Raw genomic sequence first — 27,480 nt, forward strand, 5'->3', positions numbered from 1 at the left:
TAATCTTAAAAAGATAAGATACAAGTTAGAAAAGCATTTCATCCAAGGCATGAAAATTGTTAAAATGTTTTTACTTTAGGCTTTAAAAATAAAGGTACAAGATTCAATTTGAAATTTATTTATCTTCAAAGTGCACTTTTATTTATTTTACAAAGTAAGGTATTAAATTTGCATACCTTTGTAAAATTTATAAAAAGTACACTTTGAAGATAAATAAGGTTCAAATCGAATCTTGTACCTTTATTTTTAAAGCCTATAGTAAAAACATTGTTTAACAATTTTCATGCCTTGGATGAAATGCTTTTCTAACTTGTATATCTCTCTCGTTTTAAAAAAAAAAATCTACATAAGTATATAAACAATAAAAAACAGTAAATTTGTCTAGTATTTTGTAGCATAACAGTTAAACTCACCAGACTATAGTACACATGGTCCAGGGTTCGATTCTTAGAAAGAGTTTAACTACGCTGATAAGAGCTAGTAACCTCGAAACACGCATGTCCATAGATTATGGTTAAAAAATAAAAAATAAAAAATAAAAACTTACCGGGACTTGAATAAAAAAAGTATTTAAGTGTCTGCAATTAGTTATACATTGTTTTTTTTTTTTATTTAATAAAAAAGTAGGTATTTGAAGTTTAAGTGCTTGTCCAGAATTCCTATATTAAAAAGCAAACTAAAATCTTTATGCTGTACATATTCTTGAAACAAATATCAAACAAGTTCACCATGTAATTTTTAAGGAAAAAGAATTACATTAGAAATTAAAGGAGTGGAAAACCAAAGGTTATACGTTTTAAAAGATTCTGAAAAAAAAAAAAAAAAAAAAAAAAGTTTTAAAAGATTCCGAGAAAAAACGTTTTAAAAGATTCTGTGTTGTGGGCGCGAACTTGCAAAAGTTTATAAGCAAACACGCCATCGCTTGGACAAAGACGTTGCAAATTTATCTTTTAAACGAAAAAAAAACAAAAAAAACAACCGACCGTTTGCGCATGCGCGATTAACAAACCGCGTCGAAATAGATTTTTACCTAACCCCCTTTCAATCAAAAGGACATTTCTGCATGAAATTAACGATTTGTAAATCTTCGATATTGTGTCAGAGATCGCTCTTTTTGGCGATACCAGGTTCGTGCTGGTTCGATGCAGATAAGTTTTTAACAACTGAGATTTGTTATTTTTTGTCTACTTCCACTCATTTTTAGGCCACGTTATATTTCTTCATAAAAATTTTCGTAGGACAAAAAATGGTGCAAAACTGTTACTTACAATCACAGCCAGTAACTTTGTAATTCCAATATCCTTCACGGCAACGGTCACATTTCTTTCCGACGACACCCGGTTGACATACACACTGACCAGTATTATCATCACATTGGGCAGAGGTGGAGGCTAGGCCGCATTCACACATCTTGCAACCTTCACAGCTACGGAAACCATAGTAATTCTCCTGCAAAAAAAAAAAGCCACAAATGACAAAGATTCATTTTTAAGCAACTTTTAGAAGAGATTGAAAATGCTAATTAAAGATTTTGAAAAAAATCCAGTTTTAATGCCGTTTTTTTATGTAAATCGCTAAAAGACAGTAATTAACCCATCGACCAATAAAATGGCTTTGCATATGAATACACTTCAACATATGCTCAGACCACTAGCCTGTTTATGAAAACAATTGAGATTGAGGAGAATAGAAAGAACTTTTGTTTACTTTTAACAGCCAGTTCACGCATCCCTTTTTTATTTTTTACTGTAGTCCTCACATTCCATGGACGATGTTTCTTGTCGAACCCAGGAATCTGCACAGAATTGCAAACGGAACCCTTTGACTCGTTTTACCTAGACAAATAATGAGTCCATGTTCTTGGAGACGGGTGTCAGTAAAATGTTTAAAATCTTCAAAATTGCCTGCGTTGGAATCTACTGCAGAGCATGACGCCATAAATTTGGTGAATATATCGAAAAATTGGCTACAAACATTAATTCCTTCACCCTCAACTGGGCATTTTTCTACAAGGAGGGAGTCGCTTTTTTCGCAGATATTTTCAAAAGTCATCCTCTTTTCGATTGACTAGCCTTAATTTAAACCTTCACCACTTCCAGTTTGGCGATGGACGGCAAAGGCGTACCTTTTTCACGTTCTTTTCCTCCTTCGCGGTACGAGTTCGAGTGTGCCTGCCTAACACTTTTGCTCAACACAACACCCGGGCAACGCCGGGCACCCAGGCTAGTTGCATATAAAGGGAATTCTGAACAAGATATGATTACTCTTCACCTCAAGAGTTTATTTCACTGTTTAAAACATGGATATCTACTAGTTTTCACTTCATTTCTAAGTAATAATCAATTCAAAGGGAAAAAAGAAAAATGAGCACAGATAATGTTAATTGCTTAAGATTTTCATGGTAATAGATATAATACGAGAGCAATTTACCGCATTGATTAAGTATAGAGGTTCAAGTCAATTTTGTACATATTTCAAACAGACAAAAAACGCCAGTGGTTACATCGTCTGAGACAAGAACATTACGGATGAGAATAGTAGTCCGGAAAAAAAAAACAAAAAAACACTTTAGTGTAAATGGCGATCCCTTACCCTATTTTCTCCAAAAACGAATTCAAACAGTGATGGTCCGATTCCAGGTTTTGAACAGTCATTTCATGAGTCGCTAAGGATTTGAGAAGAGTTGTAAAGACCTTTTCTAAATGGTGAACATCTACTGATATCAATGAAACCATGGTATATATGTGGAATATGTAACACTAATTTGTATTTTTGCTGTCGCACACTTACGATGGAGAACATTACCGAATATATATATATATATATATATAAGTGAAAATGTCTGTACATTTCTCTATGCAATAACTCAATTTTCAGTCTACGGACTCGAAATTTGATATACAAGGTATTGAGATTTGGGAAAATCTTTGATCCGTTTTTGGCCAGAAATTTGGCTTTTAAGGGGTCAAAGTTCAACAATTTGAAAACTCTACAAAACTCCGCCAATTTTGGGTCTAAACAATTTTAGATATAGGTTCCTTGGACATGGATCTAACTTGATTTGAGCCCAAAACAAATGTTAAGGGGATTATAATAGGGGTCAAAGTTAAAAAAAATTTGACTTCTGTGGTCTACCAAATTACTCCGACAATTTCTGGTCTAAACATTTGAAATTTTACATGAAGGGTATTCAAAGATAGGGCAAGCTTTTTAATCGGTTTGGGTCTAAAATTTGAGCTACCCATATATATATATATATCTATATATATATATATATATAATGGGTGTGAGGTATGTATGTTTGCATGTCTGCCTAAAACTTTTGACAGTGGCGACGGATTTCCACAAGATTAGTATCGTTTTGTAGCTCGACCCTTCAGACAACCAATACTGAAAAATTGGTTTCAAACAATTTCTTCACCCTCAACTGGGCACTTTACAGGGAGGGGTCGCTTTTTTCCCCAATATTTTCGAAAGCCATCCCCGTTTTCGATTGTCTAGCCTTAAAGCCTACGTAACTTCTGGTTTGGCAGTGGCCGTAACAGCAAAGATGTCACTTTTTCCTCCTTCATGGTACGGGTTCGAGCCTGCCTTCCTACTACCACTTATTTTTTTTTTTTTTTGCTTAACACATCTGAACACGGGCAACGATTAATTGGAATTGGGAATTAGAAAATTTGGAACTTGAGCGTATTAGAATCAGAAAAGTGTGGTGATTTTTAGATGCCTAAAACGATTCTTTTGTCTCATTTGATTTTGTTTAAAGCAAAATCTTCCACTGCTGGCAGTAATAAAATTATAAATATTTGGTTTTAAAACTACTAGTAAAACTAAAATCTATAGCTAAACCCCCCGCAAGTGTATTTTCTTTTTCTTTTTTTTTTTTACACTAAAAAAATTTGCAGATTTAACGTGTGCTATTGGCAATCAGAAAAATAACTATAGTTAAATATTAAGGGATTTGTTAAGAATCAGAAAAAAATTTAGAATCGTCTCATCACTAATATATATATATATATATGTGTGTGCAAAAGTTTTTATTGCCAATTGAAAATTTCATCTTCAAAATAAAACTTGAAAATCTTTATTCATAAAAATGACCTATTCTGTTCCAGCTGTCGACGAGCCTCGCTTGTAAAATTTTTTATGTTTTAATGCTAATCGAAATTATCCCATCTCCTTTTGTTATTGAAGCCTGAGACTATCTGAATGCTTTTGTTAGTGTTTATGATATTAGAGACGACTCCTTTCTGTTGACTAAATGTCGTTTTCGGATCAACCTTGATCAAAATATTGCAGAAAAATTTGAAGTACGCTTTAATAATCCGTAAAAAAAAAAAGTTATGAATTAATCTGATGTTTAATATGCATAAAAATAGTTTTAACTGACTTCTACAAATTAGCAGAGACTTTTCCGATTGTTTATATAAGATAAAACAAAACTAGTTAGCCAGATTTCGTTATGAATTTATTTCAGTTTTAGATAATAGAGCATCAGCTGAGCAAGTTGAATATAGCTTTAAGCTTTAACTGAAAAAGAAAAAAAATTACTTCCTGTTTTAGTGTTGCTAAGAAGGATGAAGGAGAGAAGGATGAAGGAGAGTAGAACGTTATTGATCTGGACGCTATGCCAACCGATTCCACACACTTTGGTCCAGTGTGCTGGGCTGTCCGACCCATATATACACACACGCTATTTCGGCAAATAAAGACGACCCTTGAAAGGGTTAAAAAAAAAAAAATTTCATAAGATACCGGGTGTTGCAATATCTAGCCTAGGCTAAACAAACATGGTTTCGTGATTTATGGTTTCGTGATTTAGCAGTAGTCTTATACAACCGATATATAAAAAATTAAAAAAATTTACTCCAATTTTTTAACTCGACTTATCTGACGGTAATCACAGATATATTAACGAGAGAGAGAGAGCCATGTTAAAGTCAACTTACCGGACAACGTTCACAGTTCAGGCCAACCACATTCGTCTTACACCTACAGACACCATTTCTATTGTCGCAGGATGCTGAACCGCATCGATCACAGGCGCACTCTATTGATAAAAAGAGAAAATTAAATTAAGTGTTTGACCATAATGAATGGTCACTCATTCAAACATTTCTAGCATATCCTATATTTAATACATAAAGTAAAGTAAGTCTATCGTTTGTCAACTTTTTTGTCCATGAAAATATTTTATTTTGGAATATCAGAACATGTAAATATTTGATTTGATAAAATTAAATTAGATTTTTCTTTACAGGCGAATCATAGCAAAATTCTTGACGTGTTCTCTGGGTTAAATGACCTATTTCTGCGTGGAATCTCTTCGTGCATAGAATTATGTATAAACCAACATGTGAACACATTCCTTTATAATCTTTGATAAAAAAGATTTACATTTATTCATTTCATGGTTAACCGAGAAAAAGATAAAAACGTCTTTGGTCATTTAAAAATATTTTTTCATCTCGCTTAAAAAAAAAACAAAAAAAAAAAAACAAAACAAAAAAACAAACAAAGTTGTTTACCTCGGCAGTTTTTAGTGTCCACAGCATCACCGTACCACCAGTCACGGCAATTTTCACATTGCGAGCCCGTAGCATTGTTAGAACAGATAAGACAAGCACCAGATTCATGGTCACAGCTTCCATCAAGACTTCGATCAATATTATCATTGCAGCCGCACTCCCGGCAGTGCTCTCCAAGTTCAGTTGGTCGTCCATAGTGACCAGCATCGCACCTAAAAGAAACGTTTTCAAACAATATTAATCACGGTTGCAATAGATTTATGTAAAAACATGACGGCATATAAAACAGATAAACAATCCTACAGATTGATGTCCAAAAACAAACAAAAAAATAACCCAGTCGGCAGAGCGCCTACCCCGGTTAGAAACCCAGTTGGTAATCGCCAAGTGATTTTAATGAATACTAAGAAAATTGGATCTAATTGCTACTTTTCCTCATAAAACAAACAAGTTTTCACAGGAACGTGTTAATTCCAACCGATGGAAATTGTTTCAAACTGCAAAAGTAGCACGTTTATGCCAACATATATAAACCGACAAACTTGAAAACCCATATAAAACCAGTTAAAAAAAACAAAACAAAAAAACTTAGACAGTACCGAAAGACAACACAGGCTCAACCCTCTTCACCCCCGTGCCTTGGGAGACAAAAAGAACATTTCAATAGTTCGTATAGCTGTTATATAGTTATTCATGTTATGACTAATGTAAGAGTTTTATTATATAGATTGTTGAGAGAAAGAGAGAAAGAAAGAGTGATTGTTCGTTCGTGTTCGTGTTATGAGAGATTCTTATATATTAAAATGTTCATTCCTTAGACTAATAGATGTGTTGCTATGTGAAGCTCTTTGAGTGAAGGGGATAGTGTTCACTGTTCAGACATTGTGTAGACATGAGATGTCGATTCTCATTGTGGATATGAGAAGTCGAGACGTGTATGTAAGACATTTTATAACACATAATACAATTTCACTTTACCTTTTTGTAAGAATCATAAACACAAGACGAGCTTTACAAAACACATGGTTTATTTCGTCACACGACCGGCCGTGATTCCATCATCAAGAATTAAAAGTTTCAAATTTTTTTCTTGAAGTGACGTCTCGCTTCCTAGACGACTGACTCTCCGAGTTTCTCCCCGACTGACCAACTCTAAAGTTTTTTCTCTATTCCTAGAACTTTCTATTTTCCGTGACGTCATACACATGTTAAAACATGTGCTTTCTTTCACGTGTTCTGGACATACGTGTCCAAAACTTTTCCTATTTCTACAAAAGGAATTTTAACCTATACTCAGTAACCTATTTTTCCAATATGTTAAAAACATTATCTTATAAGCTGCATTCTTTCAATTTAAAATTTCATAACAAACTTGACAGTTCACATTCTTTTGAAATATTTTATCTATATTCTAAACAAACGTTTGTTTTACATTTTTAAATTCTCACGTAATCTATTTCTAAACCTAAATTACGAGGTTCGAATTTCGTCTATTGCTATTTCATGAAACTATTTTTATACTTACATGAAAAGGGGACAGCCCTTATCATGTAACATAGCAACCTTCATTTCGTGCACACATTCTTACAGGAATTAACTGCTACTCACGGCTATACACACTAACAAGGTAAACTGATAATGCCACACTGCCAAATACTCACATCAGTATATTACTTACATCCCTCATTCACACTATGAACATATCGACTTGGGATTATTAACTCAACTTTATTCGAACATGAATTTGCATAAAATGATCTGAATTTATACGCTTATAAAATTGTAGATATAAAGTTTAAAATTTCGTTTTTTCTAATTTTTGGATTTATAAAAATAAGATTTTAGTTAGCACTTGCTAATTAGTGACCCAGTCTTAACATTCATGTTTTTATTCATTTTCTATTTACCAATTTAACTAAGTATATATTAATTGGAAAAGTGCACTGTAAGAGAGCTAACAAAGATGTTAGTATTGTCAAAATACACTATCTGAAGCCCAGAGTGGCACTACAAGATCACATTGAAAGAGGTGTATAAAAAAATAAAAAGGAAAAAAAAATTTTTTTTCTAAAGTTTTCATGTTGAATGGCAAGGTCATTTCTGATATATTAAACGTAGAAATGAATACTTACTTATCGCAGAGTAGACCGGCATATCCTGGTTTACATTCGCATTTTGTGATTATACCAACTTCGGTGGCGTAACAAGTAACAGCAAAGCTTAAAAAGAAAAGAAAGCTCAGATATAATTATAAAATAACTGCATAGTCACATGGATAGTTACTTCCGGTTTCATCCTTAATATTTACACCATCTATAAACACTTAATGACCGGTACAGTGTTAAAGTGGATTTTATTATCACTATCTTTATGTAAAAAAGTAGGTAATACATAAATATATATTTATAGGTATTTTACATGTATACCGTACTAAAGCGGAACTAGGACTTGAACTGGCTTACTCCAAAAGAGGAAGTTTTATAGAAGTATGAACTTCACGGGCTGTCCCCAGTCGCATGCATATCACCGTCAGAAGAGATGATATTGGGTTTCTGCAGCTCTTGTAGAGAGGTGTCTGTGCCTGTATTCTCCAATAGTCCCTCATCTGATATTGAATAATGATCTAACGAGAACTGGTATGTCAACGTCAGGTTACACACACATCATTCTGTATCACTTGAAAATCATTTAGGAATAATATCGCAGTTATTGAAATTTTATGAAGTTGTTCATTTTTGTGTTAGCTACTAAAATTTTTGGAACTTCGGAGAAACATTTTAGTATGGTGCTTAGCAATGGTACCGTTGTCAAAAAGATACATGAGCGTAGTAGTGAAGCTTATGTTTTTATTTTACCCATCAGAAACAATCTCCATTAACATCTATAATATAAATCTCACCCGTGTTTAAATGTATGTATGCATAAAACTCTACAGGTGACATGTTCACGGGATCAGTATTATCTTGAAGCTCGACTCTTCAGATGACAAATATCGAAAAATTGGCTAACATTAATTCCTTCACCCTCAACTGGACACTTTTCTTCAGGAAGGGGTACCTTTTTTGCAGATATTTTTGAAAGTCATCCCCTCTTTTTGATTGACTAGCCTTAATTTAAAACTTCATTTCCAGTTTGGCGATGGATGCAACAGCAAAGACTTCATTTTTTTTACATTCTTTTTCTCCTTCACAGTACAGGTTCGAGCCTGCCTGCCTACTACCACTTTTTGTTCAACACACCTCCAGACACCCGGGCATCGCCAGGCACCAGCTAGTTTAAATGAAATGGGGAAATTAAAAACCCAATAGCTTCCACCTTTGAACCACATGAGTTTATAGACTTCAAATTAAATTTATGAATAAACAAGTATCCATATGCCAAAGGAACCGACAGCAATGTTCTTGCATAGGAGAGGGTTAATATTTTCTATACAAAAACATTGGAAGAAAGGTACTATGGCATAGGAATACAAATATTCGCCAATAAATTTGAGATATTTTAAGAGCAATTAATATATATAAAAAAAAAAAAAAAAAAAAAAATTAGAAATGGCTTACTTGTTGGAGTCAACTGGATGTGGACAAGAACACATTTCACATCCTCCGGTATTGGGAAAACCATAATAACCCTCTTTGCATTTTTCGCAGTGAAAACCCTCCGTGTTATCTTTGCAGTTCTGAGTAAAAAAAAAATAAAAAAAAAAAAATAAAAAAAGTTTACTCAATTGATAAAGATTTCCATGCAAAGAATTAAAGTTTTAAAATTTCATTTAAGGTTTTTTTTTGTTTTTTTTTTTTAATTTTACTTACCAAGCATTCGCCAGTTAAGGGGTCACACTCGGTCGCATGCCCGTTGCATTCACATGGAGAACACAATCCCAAGAATGGAGCCATCTGCCGTCTGTAGTGGCCGGGAGCACATTTCTGGAAACAAATTTCAAACAAAAATGAAGTCTTTAAAAATAAAATAAAGATAAGACTTTAGAAAAAACAACAAAAACTTCTGTAAAATATTTCATTTCATTTTTAATGAAGAGAAAAAGATGTTTTAATTGTATCCGAGCAAGCTTTGCTTTCTATGATTGACGAGATTATCAGTTTTGTCAAAGTTGGATTGTGCCCTCTCACCTTCAAAGCCAATGGGCAATGTGAGGGACTAGTTCACCAAGGCGATTGGGAGTAGGGATTTACATGCGACTGGGGACAATATTTTGAATCTCTTCCTCCATGGAACTTCCAAGGCACACAAAAGCAATGGGAAGTAAAATTAGTTGGTCAAGAGTGAACGGGGTGACAGCAGAAATAATTTCAAGATCAAAGGGAGCAGTGAATAAGACAAAAGACCTGACATAGGATTTCTGATTATAAGTTAATATATTTAGGAGTCAGTTTGTGGAAGTGTGCAATTCCAAGACGTCCACGAGAGAGTTCAGTTTCAGGCAGGTAGGTAGGTAGGGGTAAACCCGAGATGAGCAGACTTCAACTAAACGACAATGATGGCCTCGACAAATTATCTCAGTTAAGTCTTAAGACCATGTATATTAACCAAGATGTGGATGCATATGCAGAGCAGGCTTATGCACAATGTATAATTTGTTTTCTCTAGTGCAAAACTGCCTTTTGTTTTGTGCACTTTTCAAATAGTGCACGTCCCCTTGGCAATAGCCAAAGCGTCACAAAAACATAGCACACAAACATTGGTGTTGACGATTGTAGAAGAGAGCAGCACATGGTCTTACAGTAATACGTTACCCACAGTAATACGTTACCCACAGTAATACGTTACCCACAGTAATACGTTACCCACATTACTTTATTTTAATTATTTGAACTATCTAGTTTTTACATTTTGGCCAATTATTCCTCTAGCCTTCATCAGGTTAACTGTGACAGTTTCCTGGCCTTCGGGACAAGATCAAAGTGTAGTATCTGTTCTTCAGATGCTGCACTTCTATTTCTTGTTCTCTTTCGGTGGAGGAGAAATCCTTCACGACTGAGACAATTTTTATTTTTGTACCTTTTCTCCACGTTAAAAAACGACCCTTGTGTCTAACTCTGTCCCGTGGGGAGGCATAGTAAATAGGTACATCCACAGCAATTACTGCCTTCCACAGTTGTTGTCATCATGGTTTGACCAACTTCGACAGAAGGTGTAGTATCTGTTCCGGCAGATGCTGCACTTAAGATGATTTGTACCAGTCAATGGAGGGGAAGCCCTCTATACTGGGACAATTATTTTTGGTAACCAGAGTGCCCCCTTTTTGTCTACTTTTAGGGGAGCTGGTTTTTACCTCACATTAAAAACGGCCTTGTGCCTAATTTGCTCAGTGGGGGAGCAAATAAATACCATCTCATGGTTTGACCAACTAATCCACTCACTGGAAAAACTAGATGAGGATAATCCAAATAAAATAAATCATACAAATTCCTTATCTTAATAGTATTAATCAATGGGAATAACCAACTGCTAAGTAGACCTAGTATAGAATTCAATATGGTATGGGAACCAGTAATTATAAACAATAGATAATATATATACAAGTAATAAGTATAGAGATAGATATACATTAATATATAGTAATAATTAGTAATAAATGGTGATATTTACAACTAGAAATACAAAAGTAGGTTTAAGGCTCCTAAAATTCGTACTAGAATTGTCCGTAAGGACCCGTGGCATAGTGGTTAGAGTACTGAGAACATAAATTGTAAAAGTGAAATTCTCTTCAAGGTTGAATCCTCAGTGTGGGCGACCGAAATATACATTTGCGAATTACTTATGACCTCTATCCAGTCATGGTTGACGGAACAAGTGCACGCTACCTTCGTGAATAAAGGGTTCCGCTAGAAATTCCGTCCAAATTTCCGAGTTTGACAAGATACACCTGAAGAAGGTCGGAAGTTATATCGACTGAAACGTCGTGAAAAATCACTCAAGATGAGAACAGTAGTCCGATGAATAATACATATTACCCAGTTGTTTCATCCAATAGGTGCAAGTGAAACACAAACAAATTCCGATTGTCAGAGTTCTCGGTCGACCATTGCAGAAACCAGCTTAGTTCCTGCCAGACCAGTTTCCTCTCCAGTAATGGATTTCAATGTTACACATGGATGTCCAACTCTCCTTTTAGCATCTGGAGTCCAAAGTAGGAGCTTTCCTGCCGGTTCATCATGGTGACTATTATGACCAGCAAGTGCTAGACGTTTCCAACTCCCAATATTGGAAACAAGGTAGGGAACCATACACCATACGACTTGTTGGGTGACTTTTCCAGGATATGTTGTATGCTAGTCAAAGCATTATTGTATATTTACTACAGAGATATTTTCAGTGTGATACGCTTAACGTCCATGATTGAGCCGTACAGAAGGATCGACTATGCAGGCTTTCATCTTCGTTTCTTTCTTGGAGATTTCCATATTTTCTCTAAAGAATAAAGTACACGCCATGCTAGCATGATCCTAACACTCATGTTCGCTTTCGGAATAGCCTCCCAAGTATTTGAAGTCATCAACACTTCTGATCCATCCGATGAAGGCAACAATGCATTCGATCTATTTAGATGCATGTACTTTGTTTTTGGAGCATGGAGATACAGTCCAACGTCTTGACAAGCCTTCTCGACTCGTTTTAGAAGATCCTAAGCAAACTATACAATCCTCAAGGAATGCATGTCGTTAGCACAGTCCAAGTCTGCTAGCATTTGAGCAGGGTGCCTACTGCTACAGCGTTGTTTCAAAGTAAGGCCATCACGACTGGTGATTGATGTGCGAAGTGCATAGAGAACAATTATGAATAGAAAAGGAGGAAGCAGTTCCCTCCTGAAGAACTCGTGTCGATCTTAAATTCATCTGCATCTCCTAGTAAGAAACTAATATATTTAACTCCTTTTCGTAATTCTCTTATTTCGGCATTTTTGTATAATTTGTCATCAAGGAATTGCAAGAAGATTCAACTTTTAAAAATAAATGTTAAAGTGACTTGACTATTTTATTTTAAAAAAAATAAAAAAATAAAAAATAAAAAGAAAAAAGATTTTAGCTTTAATTCCTGATTTCAGTATCCCAAATTCCATAAAAAAAAACAAAAAAAAAAAAAACAGATCTTGGTGAAATGGGGTTACTCCACTTAAATCAATAGGAAATTTACAGAAGTGCTCTTGTTCCTATTTACTTACCTCTCCACGAGGGCAAAGTTAAGACAAAGTCGGTTTTTAATGTGAAGGAAATCCAGCTCCCAAACTGGGGCACTCTGGATAACAAAAATAATTTTCTCACCCATGAAAAATTTCTCCATTGACCGAGGATAGAAAAAGTTGAAGTGTAGCATCAGAACAGATACTACACCGATCTTAGCCCGAAGATTTATGCTTATAAATACCACAGAAATTTAATTTGGCCTCTACTTTTTTTTTTTACATAGGGAATTGTTGACCTATTACAGAAGAGCAACAAAATCCTAACCCCTTTGTTGAAGTCCCTTAGTGTGTAAAGCCATTAAATATTACCTCACAAGACGTTCCTTCGTAACTGGGAGGGCAATGACATTGCTCTACTGTATATGCCGGTTCTCCTCGTCCATTTTCCATGGCAACATCCAGTTGAACATTACTCAAACTGAGTTAAAAAAAAAAAAAAAAGTGAAAACATGCTTGCCAGTCATCATGCATCATGAAGTAAAGAGAAAAGTCCTCTTCTAAAAAAAAAAAAAAAAAAAAAAAAAAACGTCTGCAGGAAACAAATTTTCATAAAATTGTAGGGACAATTTTTATGGCTAGTCTCAGAAATGTTCAAAGATTTTGTAAAATTCGGTTAATAGAAACAACAAAAATGGCGATGCACAATAAATTTTATCCTCAACTGGTCAGGCAAATTAATGCCATTCACATGCAAATTAAAAGGTAAGCCACGTACATGTACCATATTGAGGCGTGACTGATTACTAGAGTCGACAAGAAGGCAAAAGGGGACTAATAGTATTTTAAGTGTCACCCAGGCTCATAGCATAGTGAATAAAATGGTAAAATTTACATTCAAACACAAATTTACAAGTACATTCTTCTGGAGGTTGAATCCTCAGTGCAAGTGATCCTCAAAATACAATTGCAAATTACTTAGGACTTTTACCTAATCCAGAAAAACAGAAGAGCACGCTACCCTCATGGATTAAATGAAGGTTAAAAATTCTATGCAGACAAGATACACGTTAAGGTCGGAGGTCACATTGGCTGAAATGTGTAAATAACACTCCAGTTGAGAACGGTAGCCCACATAATCAAAATCTGTATTCACACTATGACAATAGTGAGGATTGAACCTTCAACCTACAAAAAACTGCCGCATGGAACTGATTATTTCTGAGCACTTTATTCATTATGCCACGGGTCCTTGCAGCCAATTCTATTATGAGCAGTTAAGCTACCAAAGCAGTTTGGGTGAGGATGCCTCTGGCCTGTTGGGTCCCTCAGCCAACAGACTTAAACAGAGCTATCTCGGTCTGGTCAAGCGAAGATTTAATGCTGCAAGTTAGTCATTCACTTAAGCTGTAGACTCAAATAGTTATTTATAAATTGGACTTTTCATTTATTATGAGGAGAGTTCTTTGCATTATTGACCAGATCGACATGACTAACCTAAATTGTCTCACACAAAGTCAATAAAGGAGAGGAAGAAAAAAGCCACCCACCACAAAAATCCATCTTACTTTAATCTATAGAAATAGAATCAGACTACATGTAAATGTTTGATAAACTCTTAAGTACTCGTCAAATAACACTGAAATTAATAGGAAATAGTAATCCTTCACCAAGGATGGTTTATAATGAGTAAAATATTTGGATGGATTAATAATGCATCCAGAAGTTAGCAAATTGAAATGTAAAGCGTTCATTTCAACTTGCCGACGTATTTGTATTAGTTAACGTAAGACTAATAGCTAGAAGTGGTTTAATTTTAAAACTGTCTATCGGGTTAGCTTAAACAGTAGGGAACACAGCTGGAATGCTAAATGAAGGAATGCAGCTAAATAGTTTTTATTCTAGCTGATGGCACCAAAGTCATGTTTAGACTTGAAATCAGTATATATTATATATTAGGTACAATATAATATTCAATAGAGAATCGACTCTAATAAAACAATTTGCATCAATTAAAATATATTTAAGCATATTTTTATGACTGGCAAAGCTGCCCCTCCCCTGCTTGTTAGCTAATGAATACAAATAGACACTAACCTTATTGTGCTTTCGTCTTTGTAGTAAGTGCCCTTGATGTAGATTGCTTCCAGATTGACCAATACCATCATGAACTGTTCCCTTTTCACTGGACTGCCACTACCATCATGGACAAAGAAATACTGAAATTTGAGAATGAAAAATCTTTTTACAAAAATTGGTTCTTGTTCCAAATTCCCTACATTAAAAAAATAAATAAATAAAATAAAATAAAAAATGGATGAAACGAAAATATTCCAAAGATCACGTAAATTGAACAAAGGTTTTTGATTAAGAAAATCATTTTAAGTAATTAATGGGAATTCGTAGACATTACAACATGAATCTAGTAAGTATGAATTTTTGAGTTCTGCGCTGCTTGTATTTTTTCAAAATAGCCAGTTATTTCTCAGATGTTCATAAAATTTAATCTCATTTTAAAAATAGAACTACTTTATCTTTTTTCCTCTTAACTTCTTTGATATCTTTGATATTCTTAGGCAGAAACCTCTCAAACTAGATCAGAACTTTCACAAACTTTACTATATTACTCACCTCCCTTAATTCCACTTCCATATTTTCTTTGTGTTCTGCTGCCGTGTAAGCAAGCGTCATATTGTTACCCTGAAATGACAAAAAAAAAAAAAAAAAAATTTTAAGCTGCTTTTGTTGATTTAATTATTTTATATCCAAACTATAGCATAAAGAATGATTGATCCACCCAAACTCCTTTTTTGATCTGACTTCAGGTTGTAGTTTAGATGGCCTAAAACAGATCAGAACTTCAGGCATTTTTGTGCTAATCATCAGCATAGTTCACAGATCTTATTAGTCATCAGTAGGGCTAGGACAACAGCATATTTTTTTTTGTTTTCACTCGCGTGTGTATCCGTTGATATCATGCTTTTAGAGAGTGATGTGATTCTCGGTTGATTAACTGTTTCAGATACATACTCAAGTCAAAACAATATTCTGTTGTCATAGCCCTAGTCATCAGTGGTGGATTCAACTTTCGTCTATCAATCTTCATGGATGGTATGACTTCGAAAGCCCAATATATAATAGAAGAGTTACAAACATGTAAGGCTAAGGGAGAGAATGAGAGTTCACAGCTCTCCATCTTGGCTTTCTCGTCTCTTAAAAAAGTCCACTATGCCTCTACATATTCTACTGAATGTGTTCCGGTTCTTGGCAGTTGATTGTTTAAGGTTGGGTGTGTTCCAGCTGGTCTTTGTAGCACATTTTCAAGTCTTATGGTCTAGTTCCATTGGTAATGGAGCCATAGAGCATTTTCTTGGGGAGTTTAAATGGATCCATTCTGTGAATGTAGCCTGCCTAGCAGAGGTGGTGGATGATAGTGACATTGATGCTGGTTACCGTGGATCAATGCAAAACATCCGGCAGGAGTTAATCTCCAGATTTGTAAAATTTGCCCGAGGCAAACTGTATTAGTGTTGTATTTTACATAACCAATGCATTCTTTAATTTTCTTGCCCTGGAAATTCATATTTCTCGTGAGGTTTTAATATGAACCACCATTAGAATTTTCACTCGTGTATGTTCCATTATTTTCTTTTTTTGATAAACCTTCTGCGAGATGCAAACATGCAAATTCGACTGCATTTGTTATTACCATTTCTTTATCTCCCTTTATACCCAAACAGTGTTATTAAAAATATGGCAGCTGTGTGTTGAAGTGACACCATGTTGATATTTCTAATTTAAAATATGAAATATGAATTTTGAATATTTCATTTTCAAATGAATACGTTTTTATAGTGTTCTTCATTGCTAATATGTATAAGAAATTTGAATTAAAAATAAACCATTAACATACAATAGGTTTCTTTCAATGATATATTTTGATACATTTTCATGTTGGAACGGATTCAGTATTAGTGCTTTTGTCAATTTATAAAAAGAAAAAAAATCTAATCTATAAAAAAGTTAGACTCACCATAAGTAGGACATCCGAGCCAAGCAATTTGTCAGACAAGTCTGGCATCTCGGTTTCAATCCTGTAAGTCAGTTTTCCACCATAAGCTGTAATCTATAAAACAAAGTTAAAACACTAATTATTTAAAGGGAAAGAGTCACTTTCTGCAGACAGATTTTTAAATAAAAATTCTAAATGAAAAAATTTAGAAACCCTAAAGTGTCGAATATAATTTGAAAATCTTTTGCCCAATATTCGCTAATAAATAGCTTCAAAGTAGGAAGTCCGATCCGTAAGTTTTTTTTTCTTTTTCTTTTCAGAGCATAACATGTGGATTTACCGAAACAGGACGTACATTTCTCTTTTGCTCCGAGGCATTGCCGCCTCCGTAACATCCCAAGGATGAGAAAAAAAAACAAAAAAACTTATGGATTAGATTTCCTACCCTGATGAGACTATTAGTAAAACATCGGACAAAAAATAAAATTTTATTCGACACTTAAGGTTTCAAATTTTTCATTAAAACTAATTTGAAAATAAAAACTGATTAACTAGTTAACACTTATGTCAAAAAGCCATTCAAGGACAAGTTAATAGATTTGTTTTATAGCATATCAACCCTTTTCACTTGATTAATGCAGACACCATTTTTGTTAGTTTTGTATTTATATTAAATAACATTTGCTTAAATGAAAACGTACTTAAACACCATGTGGGTAATAAAATACTAGATGTTGTATGTGCTTCCGCTTATCTCGGCATAGTTTCCAATCGTCCTGAATTTCTACTTGCCACTAGAGTTAAAGATGTTGACTCAGGAGAGCCATGGTTCGAGATTGCTTGAAATTTGTGGCAAGAGCTGCACAATCTTAATCTGTCCAGATAAAGCCGATAAGCATGTAATTATTTCATGCATACACAAGATTTTATGCATAGACTTTCAGTATTACTTCAATAGTACTCAATACGCGAGCAGAACTAGGTAAGTTATGAAAATACAGCTATGGTAATTAATGCATGCAAAGGTGTTCATTTTACCCGCATAGGGAATTGTCAGGCTAGGTGCATTATATATGTAGTCAATGTCAAGATTCTTTTCAACTCTGGGCAGGGGAGAAAAATTAACAATAACTACTTTTATAGTAGTTCAAGTGTGTGTGTGTGGGGGGGGGTTGTTTTATGGCATATCAACCCCCTTTTCAGGTTATTTAATGCCGAATCCAGTGATTTTAAAGAAAAGATTTGTTTTTTTCAAGTCAGTTTCTATTCAACCCAGTTCGGATCCTAACAGATACTACCATGCTGAGTCAGAGTGGACCTGGGAGCAATGGCAATTATAGGGTGGCTCCACATTCCCCAAAGCTCGCAAGCTGGGGCCTCACCATCGGATATAGTTTAAGGCCATATCCAGGACCAGGTGGGTGGGGGGGGGGTGCTGAAAATATAACACTTAAAATTGGCTTAGAGTTTTTATATGAAATTTTTGAAGAGTGGGGAATCACTTTTCTATAAATTTAAAGTATAAATGAGCACCCACTTCTGGCCACCTATTGTTTTTAGTCTGCCTGAAATCTTCACTGGTAAATTTTTGCTTTCTACTTTAATCACTGAAAATGACGACTTCTGTTTTCGGGTATGCTGAAAATGAATATTACATTTCAATTAGCTGCAAACAAGTAGTTTTGTTTAATATCCAGAAAACTACTCGTTTGCAAATTTAAATGCAGTATTCATTTTCAGCATATTCCAAAAATCTGTAAAAGTTGTCACTATAAAGAATTTTTTTTTTGGAGCTGGAAAGAATCTTAACATTGACCACATATGGTATTAGTTTATGGAAAACGTGGGTTGCACCTGTAATTTCCAAGTTTCTCATTTTTAGAATACTAAAAGGAAGAAAGAGGACTTAAATTCTGCTAGTCAATGTTCGGAAAAAAAAAAAAAAAAAAGAAAAAAAGGACATTTATAATATAAATCTCAGCTGTCTATTTCAATGTAATGATGTTTGTATGTATACCTAAAAACTGACAGAGGCGACAGATTTTCACAAGATTTGTATCATTTTGAAGCTCGACCTTTCTGACGACAAATATCGAAAAATTGGCTAAAAACATGAATTTCTTCATCCTCAACTTGGCACTTTTCTACAAGGAGGGGTAGGCTTTTTTCGCAAGTCATCCTCTCTTTTCGATTGACTAGCTTTAATTTAAACAGTGGTCACTTCTGGTTTGGCAATGTGTTGCGTACTGGGGTCTTTTTAGGGGGTGATGTATATTATATAGTTGAATGTTCATATTATTGAGACAGTATCGGGTACCTATTTATTTTAAAACTAACAATCGGAATTCTCCTGAATCTTGATTCCAAACCTAGCTTTTCAGGTTCGAATTCTCGGTCTATCCTATCACTTTTACTTATAACAGGGGACTTGTAACAGATGGACGCAATGGCAAAGTCACGTTTCTTTTTTTTGCATGTTGCTTCTGTCAAGTTTTAGGCAGACATGCATACATTTAAACAGACTAATATATATGTGTGTGTGTGTGGTTTCTTTGTTGCCTTTTACGAGACTTTCCTTTTTCATTATTGCATTACTATACAAATAGTTTCATACAAGAAAAAATGTTTGCTGAGAGTTCTTTAAAAGGTTTTATTTTATGTATTTTTTTTTTTTTTAAAGAGAATTGACAAAAATTTACGAGCAAGAGAAATCGTGACGTTAAAAAATTTCCCTTAATGATTATTCAAGTTTTCTGTATCAACCCACATTTCTTGCACCAACCGTGGCAGACTCATCATTGGCGGTCTATCATACGGCTTCCACAGAGTAATTCGAAAATCTTACATTTCATTTTGCATATTTCTTACAGCATTCTTAGTGTCTTATGTGCTCTTCCAGAGATTGATTTGAAAACCGGTTTTCCCAGTTTTAAAAACGTCAATCGTCAGTTCGACTCATCCGTTTTGTCTAAACTGTTTAGTTTTGACCTTGATTTGACCTTGGAATGATCGTTATGAAAATTTGCGCCATGCACCCAGTGTGACTTGTCAAAACACGAGTTTCATCGCTATTAACGTACAATCATATGCAACATAATTACTGCACCAGGCTATAAATTGGTCAGAGAATCCTGACAAAACAAAATCAGATTCTATTCTTACCCTGGTTATTCTTGCTAGACCAATTTAAAGAACGAAGAGATTCTTACCTTATTACCAAGATAGACCGATGGCGCCGACCAATAAATGGCTTCATCTTCGTTCTTTTGACTTCCGCTGATGTCACTGGTGAGAGTTCCTTTGTATTCATTAATTTCTGCAAAACTGTTCTCTAAATTCCAGTTCTTCAAATCATAAATCTACAAAGACAAAAATTTGGCATTTCATTAGTTTTGTAAATAAATCTTCAATTAACCACCAGAAAGCTCCTGCCAGAATTTATAAAATCAAATAAAAATAAAACAAATGGAGCGTATAACTAAAATTAAAGATTCTTGTCAAAGGTTAGCACTGACAGGATTAAAACATTAAATTTTTATATATCTATTTAATTATAAATTCAAATGACCTTGTAACGAGTGATATAACCCACTTCCCGGTTTACAACATCCAGTTGCGCATGCGTGCATAAATATTAGCTCATAACGTAAACAAATAAACAAATCGCTTTTGCCGATTTTGACCTGCGCACTGAAATATTAACATTTCGAAATTATTTAACATGGGAAGAGTGGGAGTGTTTTGCAACTATTCTTTATTACAACTATACTGTCGCTATTTTCTTACAACTAAACTTTAACCTGTTGACAAACAATTGTAGTAAAGTCAAGACTACTACTACTCTATCCGTCCCTTTTCCTTCCTTTTATTTTTTGTTTACATTGCTAGATACAAAATAGTTGTGCGAGAACTGAATTTGTTGACACATTTACTAATCTGTTTCAATATTAGTTATATTTTATTTGGGTTTTACTTTAGGTTTTATTTTTTAGATTTTAAGTTTCTATAACTTGGTTGAAGGATTCCAATATGGGTTTTTCATTCTCATCGGTAGGTTCATGTGCGTTTTTGCTGCTAATGACTTTCGGCGTTCAAGTCGTAGAAAAATCATGTTTAATTTTCGATTTTTGAGCGATTATTCAGAAAAATAGGTAACTTTACACGAATAGGGAGGATTTTTTTCTTCATGTTTGAGTGATCCGTCCGTGATTTTTCATTTTAATATACTTTCATAGAAAAGTTTCTGTTATATGAAAAAAAAAAAAAAAATTTTTTTTCTTTATGTAACAAGTGTCACTCACACGTGAATTCCATAGCTAATATAACATACGGGTCACGGGTAGTCTAGTATAAATAGGTCTAAAGTCTTCAGACAATTTTATGAATTCATTAAAAGTAGAACTTGTGGAAATTAATCAAATGTTGCCGATATTTTTCTGGAATAAAATTAGTTCCAGACAGAAAAACCAATAATATAGCAAATATGAGTTTGCTAGTATTTCTAGCAAAATAATGTATTTTAACTATAGAACTGAGCCAAATGGAATAACTTGAGTCCTAATAAATACTCAACATAATTTGGTGCTACATAGTTTAATACAAATAAAATCAGTTTTAATTTATTCCAGCATATCTTGACTTCTTTTTTGCCCTGTTTCTTTTGAATGTTCCCTTTGACATAAGATTTTGCCGGCTTCATTAAAGAACCACTGTGTCAAATATCAAGTTTCTTTCTCACACCATTACAATATGAAATTCGAAAATGAAGCTACTTTAATGAGAGGTCACTTATTCTTGTCCAGGGTGCAAGATTAGTATTTTTTAAAGCTAAGTTTTGCGAATTTGGCTTTTGTTTTTGAAGCTGTTTGATCTTCAAAAATTGTATTTGGCGTTTTTCAAAGCATAATGTACATATTAAAGAACCAGCAGAATTATATTTTCAGATTAAAAAAAAAAATTTTACAGATTAGTTCAGTTATTAATACCACTTTATCTCAAAAAGGAATTGGAACAAGTCGAGCATGCGGGGTCCCCTTCCACAAATGAAAAAATTACTTTTTACCATAACTAATACACGAGCTGAAGTGAACTCCTGCAATTAGCAATAAATTAAGACCTTAGAAGGTAAAGCCTGGAGACATGAACCTACTAGGACTGAATGGAATCCTTTCTCAGCCTGAAAAACAACAAAGTTACTGTTTAACTTCAGCATTCAAATCCAGACTATCGCCATACAATCACACTAATTTGCATATTGCTTTGAAAAGGCACATCTCATTAATTTACTATTCACCATTTTCTAATTAAATGACTGCTTAATGTATATTGCCATTTCGTTCCTGCAGATTTATTTTAGATTACCAAAATTCTAATTGTTTTGTTGGCAAAGTGATTAAGAATAAGGACCATGCCACTTTCAGGATTTTCCAGGCAGTTTAATAGGTCAAATTATTTCAGGAGGTAGGAGGAGTATGCGATTAGACAAATCTATTATATCTATAAAAGTGAACGTGTCTGTCTGTCTGTCTGTGTACATTTCCCTACGCAATAACTGTCAATTTTTAGTCTATAGACTCGAAATATTAAATACCGGGTACTGAGATTTGAGAAAATCAATGTGACAGGTGTCAGCCAGAAATTTGGCTGTTAAGGGGTCAAATTTCAACGATTTGACCTTTAAGAACTCTACCAAACTCCTCCGACAATTTTGGGTCTAGACACTTGAAATTTTAGATATAGGTTCCTTGAACCTGGATCTAACTTAAGGTGATTTGAGCCCGAAACTATAAATTTTAAGGGGTCAAAGTTTTAAAAAATTAACCATTTTTTTTTTTTTTTTTTTGCACAGCATACACCTCCAAACACCCGAGCAACGCCGGGCACCCCTGCTAGTTATAAATAAACTACATCTGTGTTAAAAAAAAAAAAAAAAAAAAAAAAAAGGCTCCTGGACAACATCGGATATGTACGTTTTAGTGCCTATTTATTTGCCTCTCCAAAAAGTAAAAGTTAGACACAAGGTCTGTTTTTAATATGGAGGATAATCCAGCTCTCAAATGAGAGGCATTCTTGATTAGGAAAAAAAAAAAAAACTGTCTAGAATGATTTCTTCATTAACAGGTTGGTTGGTTTATTGGGGCTTCACGGTATATCAACCACTGTGGGTCATTTAATGCCAAGCTATGTATTTTAGTTGAGATAGTTTTTTTTTTTTTTTTTCCGAGTTATGTATTTCTAAAATTTTTGAGTTTTACGGTTTAAAGTGATTTGAAGAGTTTTTTTTTTTTTTTTTTTTTTTTTTTTTTTTTTTTTTTTTTTTTTTAAGTATTTGATGATTTGGTGTGGTGTTACCTTGTTAAACAATTCTTTGATTTCGTTTACTGTATATTTCCGGTAGTTTCGTATTTTTGACATTCTGTTAATGTTTTGTCATCTGTTTGGCGCAGGAAGTGCATTTTGGTTTTTCTGTTGCTTCGATTAGGTGCGAGTGTGTTAATTTGGTATGTCTGATTCTGTTTAGAACGATATTTTCTCTTCGTCTTTTTTTGTTTTTGTGTTTTATTATGGTTGGTGCTCGTAGTTTGTTTTGGGTATATGTGTCCCATTCTGTTTGCCATTTATTTTTGTTATATTCCCTTATTTTTCTGCTGAAATCTGTGTGTGGTATTTTGAGATTATATTTTTGCTAATGGCTTCTTTGGCTAATTTGTCAACTTCTTCATTTCCTGGAATACCGACATGACTTTGTATCCAGGCTAAGAGTATTTCTTTTCCTTTTTCAATAATTTCATTGTATTTGTTCATTATATCTAATATATAAGGATGCTCTAGTTCTTCTCTTAGAGCTAAGATGAAGACAAAGAATCGGTATATACAATGCATTTTTTCTTATTGTTCTTAATTCAGTGACAGGACACAATCTGTATCAACAGATACAGATTCTTTGCTCCTAGCTTTAACAAAGTTAAAATTTAAGTAGATATTGTAATCTAAAAATAACAGCACTCCTTTTCACTGATGCCGTCATTTTTACCATCTACCACGTATTCTCGGCTCTAAGTACATCATGCCTCATTTCTTCCCCCTTGTGGCACGTGTAGACTGACATCCTCAGACTGTCTTATAAGCAAGGCATACTTAGACACCAACCCGAAGGATTCCTTAGACACTGCCCAATAATGAACCTCAAGATGGAGGTAAAACTATGACAATTATGCCTCAATGGAGCACATGTGCCTAGCTCGCATTCAAAACCAACTTTTCCAAAATGAGGGCTTTTATGCAGTCCAAGATCGCTTAATTTGCATACTAACGTCAAGAATTTGCGTTAGTTTGTGACAGTTCTGGATAAAAATCAACTGCATGTCGCCATTCTGTTTCTTTTTCTTTTATTCAGCAGTAATACATGGATTTAAAAAGGTAATTGTCTCTACATAGGAATTGTAACGATAGTAAACCAAAAAATTTTTTTTTTACCTTATCCCACATAAGTCGTGAGCGATCACAACTGGATGTGGTTCCAAAGCAGAAACACAATGTACATCCTTTCGGGTTCTTTTCCTCCATGTAAAAAGCGCCAGAACGACAATTGCCGCACGTTGGCTTTTCTGTATTTGCCTGCAAAGAAAAAAACCACACAACTTTAAAATTGCAAACTTTAAAATAAAGACGATCAATATAACTAAAGACATTTTTCAGGTTTCAATAATTTGGTGGGGTATAATTAAAATTTACAATCACAGAAAAAAAAAACAAAAAAACCCAAAAAGGTTAAATTAAAAATTGATATCACTACAATAACGTTCATAGTTTATACAAGATTTAAAAAACAAAATTTCTTTGCTATACATGTCTCACATGAAAGGTGATTCATCACTAATGTTAAAAGATCAATTGGCAACAGTTGTCGAGTATATAGCGAACTATTGCAGCTGCCATAACAGGTTTGTGTATGGTGTGAAAAGAAATTGTAAAAGGGAAACAAAATTATCACGTTTTAATCACCTCTTTCGACAGAGGGGGTGGCGATACCATTTCCCCCTTTTATTTTGCACTTATGCGTCTCTTTTCATCTCGGCACGATCAAACAAACGCGAAATACATACAAATAAAGAGCAAATTTCCACCTATACTCGAGGTAAGCAGGACTTGATTCTCCACATTAATGGACTGCAATGAACGGTTCAATTAACTTCAACATTAACGAACTTATCAGATCTATAGCTGTTTACGTGTCACACACAAGTATGAATCTAGAACCACGTCTGATCACATGTACACAGGCTTTCGTGTTATTTTCCATTGTTCGTAAATAAATGTATATATGTAACGCCGTATTTAGTCTCATTTTGATGAGAGTCAAACATTCTCTACAAGTAGTTCTGTTAGTTTTCTTTAGGCCTAAAATCTGTTCCTGTAATGAGTGTCATTCTACAAAAAAAAAAAAAAAAAAAAAAAAAAGACTTTAAATAGCCTTACTATAAACAAATCCTACCTTGCACATGCAACGTCCATTTGTCTGGTCACAAATATCTTTCTCTGCTCCTCTGGGGTCACATTTGCAGGAGTAACAATGGGGGAAGTCATAATGTCCCATGTGACAGTGATCGCAGTGACGGCCCTCAATGTTGGGAAGACATCTGGAAGTAACATTTTTTTAAAATTTAAATACATGATACGAATTTTACTCGGTGATATCACTTGATCAGAAAACAATCACCGGATAAGAAATCGGAAAAAACAGCTTAATGAAAATCCTTTACACCATATTTGTTTTGACTGTCTAAAATTCAAAAGGAACTCCTGATTTGTTCTGATGAAGTGCGATTTGAATATTGTCAGCAATTAAAAAAAAAAAAAAAAAAAAAAACCCTAAAAAATGTCAATCAAAAATACCATGCATTGTCGATTTAATGTTTGTCAGTTAGAAATAAAGACAGGTTCTGGACAAAAACCAAAAAACTGTCATAAAAGACTTGGCTAATCGAATTGACATTCGTTAATGAGATTTATTCAAATCAAAAAATTAAATTTAAGGTTAAAATTATAGGGCTTGTCGACAGATTGATGTGGTTTTAAGCCAAAGCACTATATACTTAATTGTCATGTTGAAAATAGTAATATATCCCCAAATCACGAAAATCCATAAAGTAGAACTATTAGGTTTAGTAAAAACGTATCGCTATTCGCTAAAACAAGACGTCAGCCATTAAAATGTCACAATAGGAGATGTATTCGCAATCTTCAAGATGTTCATATCAAGGAAAAATGCTATTTCCCAATTTTCACGTTTTAAAGTTGCACTTACTTGCACTGTCCTATTTTCTGGTCACAGTTCAAGTCACCATTTTCGACTCCATTTGGGTTACAATTACACTCCTACAAAATATAAATACTTTACAAATTAGGACAGTTTCATTAAAAAAAAAAAAAAAAAAAAATTAACATTAGAAATTTCCATTTTACAGATAAAAAGCATCTGTAATAGGGAATAAAGTTCTGTGAAGAAAGACTAAAATTATGTGTGATGTGTGTGTGTGTGTGTGTGTGTATATACATACATACATATATCTATATGCATTAGTGGATTGCATATTTAATGCATGTGGATAACAATAGCTGCAAATAATATTTAACTAAGAATTCATTCATGATATTGGGAATGTCTGGAGCTTGGACCATCCGGAATTTGATTTTTCCTTTAGAAAAATCTTTAAATGCCCAGAGATGGAGCCCCCATAAATAATGCTGCAGCGAGGTTTCCTACTGTGATTGTGACAGCCCCCCCCAAAATAATAACAGAGTTTTATATTCATAAATTGACAGTAAACGGCCGTTTCAAGTGGATGCTAGCTACCAACTTCAAAACACCACTCGAGAAAATGGCTAACAAAAAAAAAAAAAAAGGTAAACATGCACGGTATGTTTATAAGGTTGCATGTCTACAATTTATGAATAACGGACTTGCTATGATTGAAAGATATTTTATCAAAAAAGAGAAGAGGAACAGAAAATTGGAGATATGTCGGGTCTGGAATTTCAACCACCCAGAATTTAATTAGTCCACAAAAAGTAATGTTTCTATAAATACGATATTCCCTGCTATGTTTATGACCCACTTAAGTTCTGAAAAATTTAATGTCCGTGCAAATACGGAAGTTTTAGGCAGTAAATTTTTATGTCCATAGATTGGTAGCAGATTAGCTTTTTGGAATGAATAACAGATGTCTACCACAAAGGAGCAGCGACATGTATATTTCAGCAGATAGGCAGTGGAGGTAGGCAGTTAGTTGGCTGGCTGAGTATCTTAGTTGCTAAGCTAAGAATCGCATTTGCAAGCTATTCAGTCGAATACCGTATCAGAAGGTCTACATAAAGCATAGTTGCTAGTGTCATTAAAAGTCAGAGATTACTTAAGACACCCACAAACCTGATATTCATTTTCAGCATTACTGCAAATAAAATACAGGCACATCTTTTTCAGTATTCACATTCTGGTTTCAACTTTGGTAATATGGCATCACATTGACACATTGGTTCTTGTCAGATCACTGAAGTTAAGCAACGTTGAGCCTGGTCAGTACTAAAATGAGTGACCATTTAGGAATACCAGGTACTGTATGTACTCTCCACTTATCTCTGCATGGTTCCCAGTCGTCAGGCACTTCACTTTGCCACTGGACCCAAGCAGTGCCAATTCAGAAGAGATGCGGTTAGAAATTAGACAATCCTTGCATGTACAGCTACCTTTGTGTTTGCTATTGCATGTGAATGGCAGATGTTGCAGTGAGAGGATTAACCAG

At 34.2% G+C, this 27,480-nt stretch overlaps 1 protein-coding gene across 1 annotated transcript in view; it reads right to left on the minus strand.

The window, feature by feature from the left end:
- LOC145261093 (laminin subunit alpha-like) overlaps positions 1-27,480 on the minus strand; it is a 192,906-nt gene that overhangs the window by 66,746 nt on the left and 98,680 nt on the right. The window contains exons 29-42 of the mRNA XM_080119281.1: positions 25,986-26,056; positions 25,173-25,317; positions 24,155-24,295; positions 19,888-20,037; positions 16,700-16,792; positions 15,298-15,366; positions 14,764-14,885; positions 13,039-13,147; positions 9,338-9,451; positions 9,086-9,204; positions 7,661-7,747; positions 5,529-5,740; positions 4,950-5,050; positions 1,269-1,449 (exon numbers count right to left, since the gene is read on the minus strand). Coding sequence (XP_079975407.1) covers positions 1,269-1,449; positions 4,950-5,050; positions 5,529-5,740; positions 7,661-7,747; positions 9,086-9,204; positions 9,338-9,451; positions 13,039-13,147; positions 14,764-14,885; positions 15,298-15,366; positions 16,700-16,792; positions 19,888-20,037; positions 24,155-24,295; positions 25,173-25,317; positions 25,986-26,056 — 1,714 coding nt within the window. The remainder of the gene's footprint in view (positions 1-1,268; positions 1,450-4,949; positions 5,051-5,528; positions 5,741-7,660; positions 7,748-9,085; positions 9,205-9,337; positions 9,452-13,038; positions 13,148-14,763; positions 14,886-15,297; positions 15,367-16,699; positions 16,793-19,887; positions 20,038-24,154; positions 24,296-25,172; positions 25,318-25,985; positions 26,057-27,480) is intronic.

This window comes from Euprymna scolopes, chromosome 37 (genome assembly GCF_053919585.1).
Source record: "Euprymna scolopes isolate OS-2025 chromosome 37, ASM5391958v1, whole genome shotgun sequence".
Taxonomy (NCBI): Eukaryota; Metazoa; Mollusca; class Cephalopoda; order Sepiida; family Sepiolidae; genus Euprymna; species Euprymna scolopes.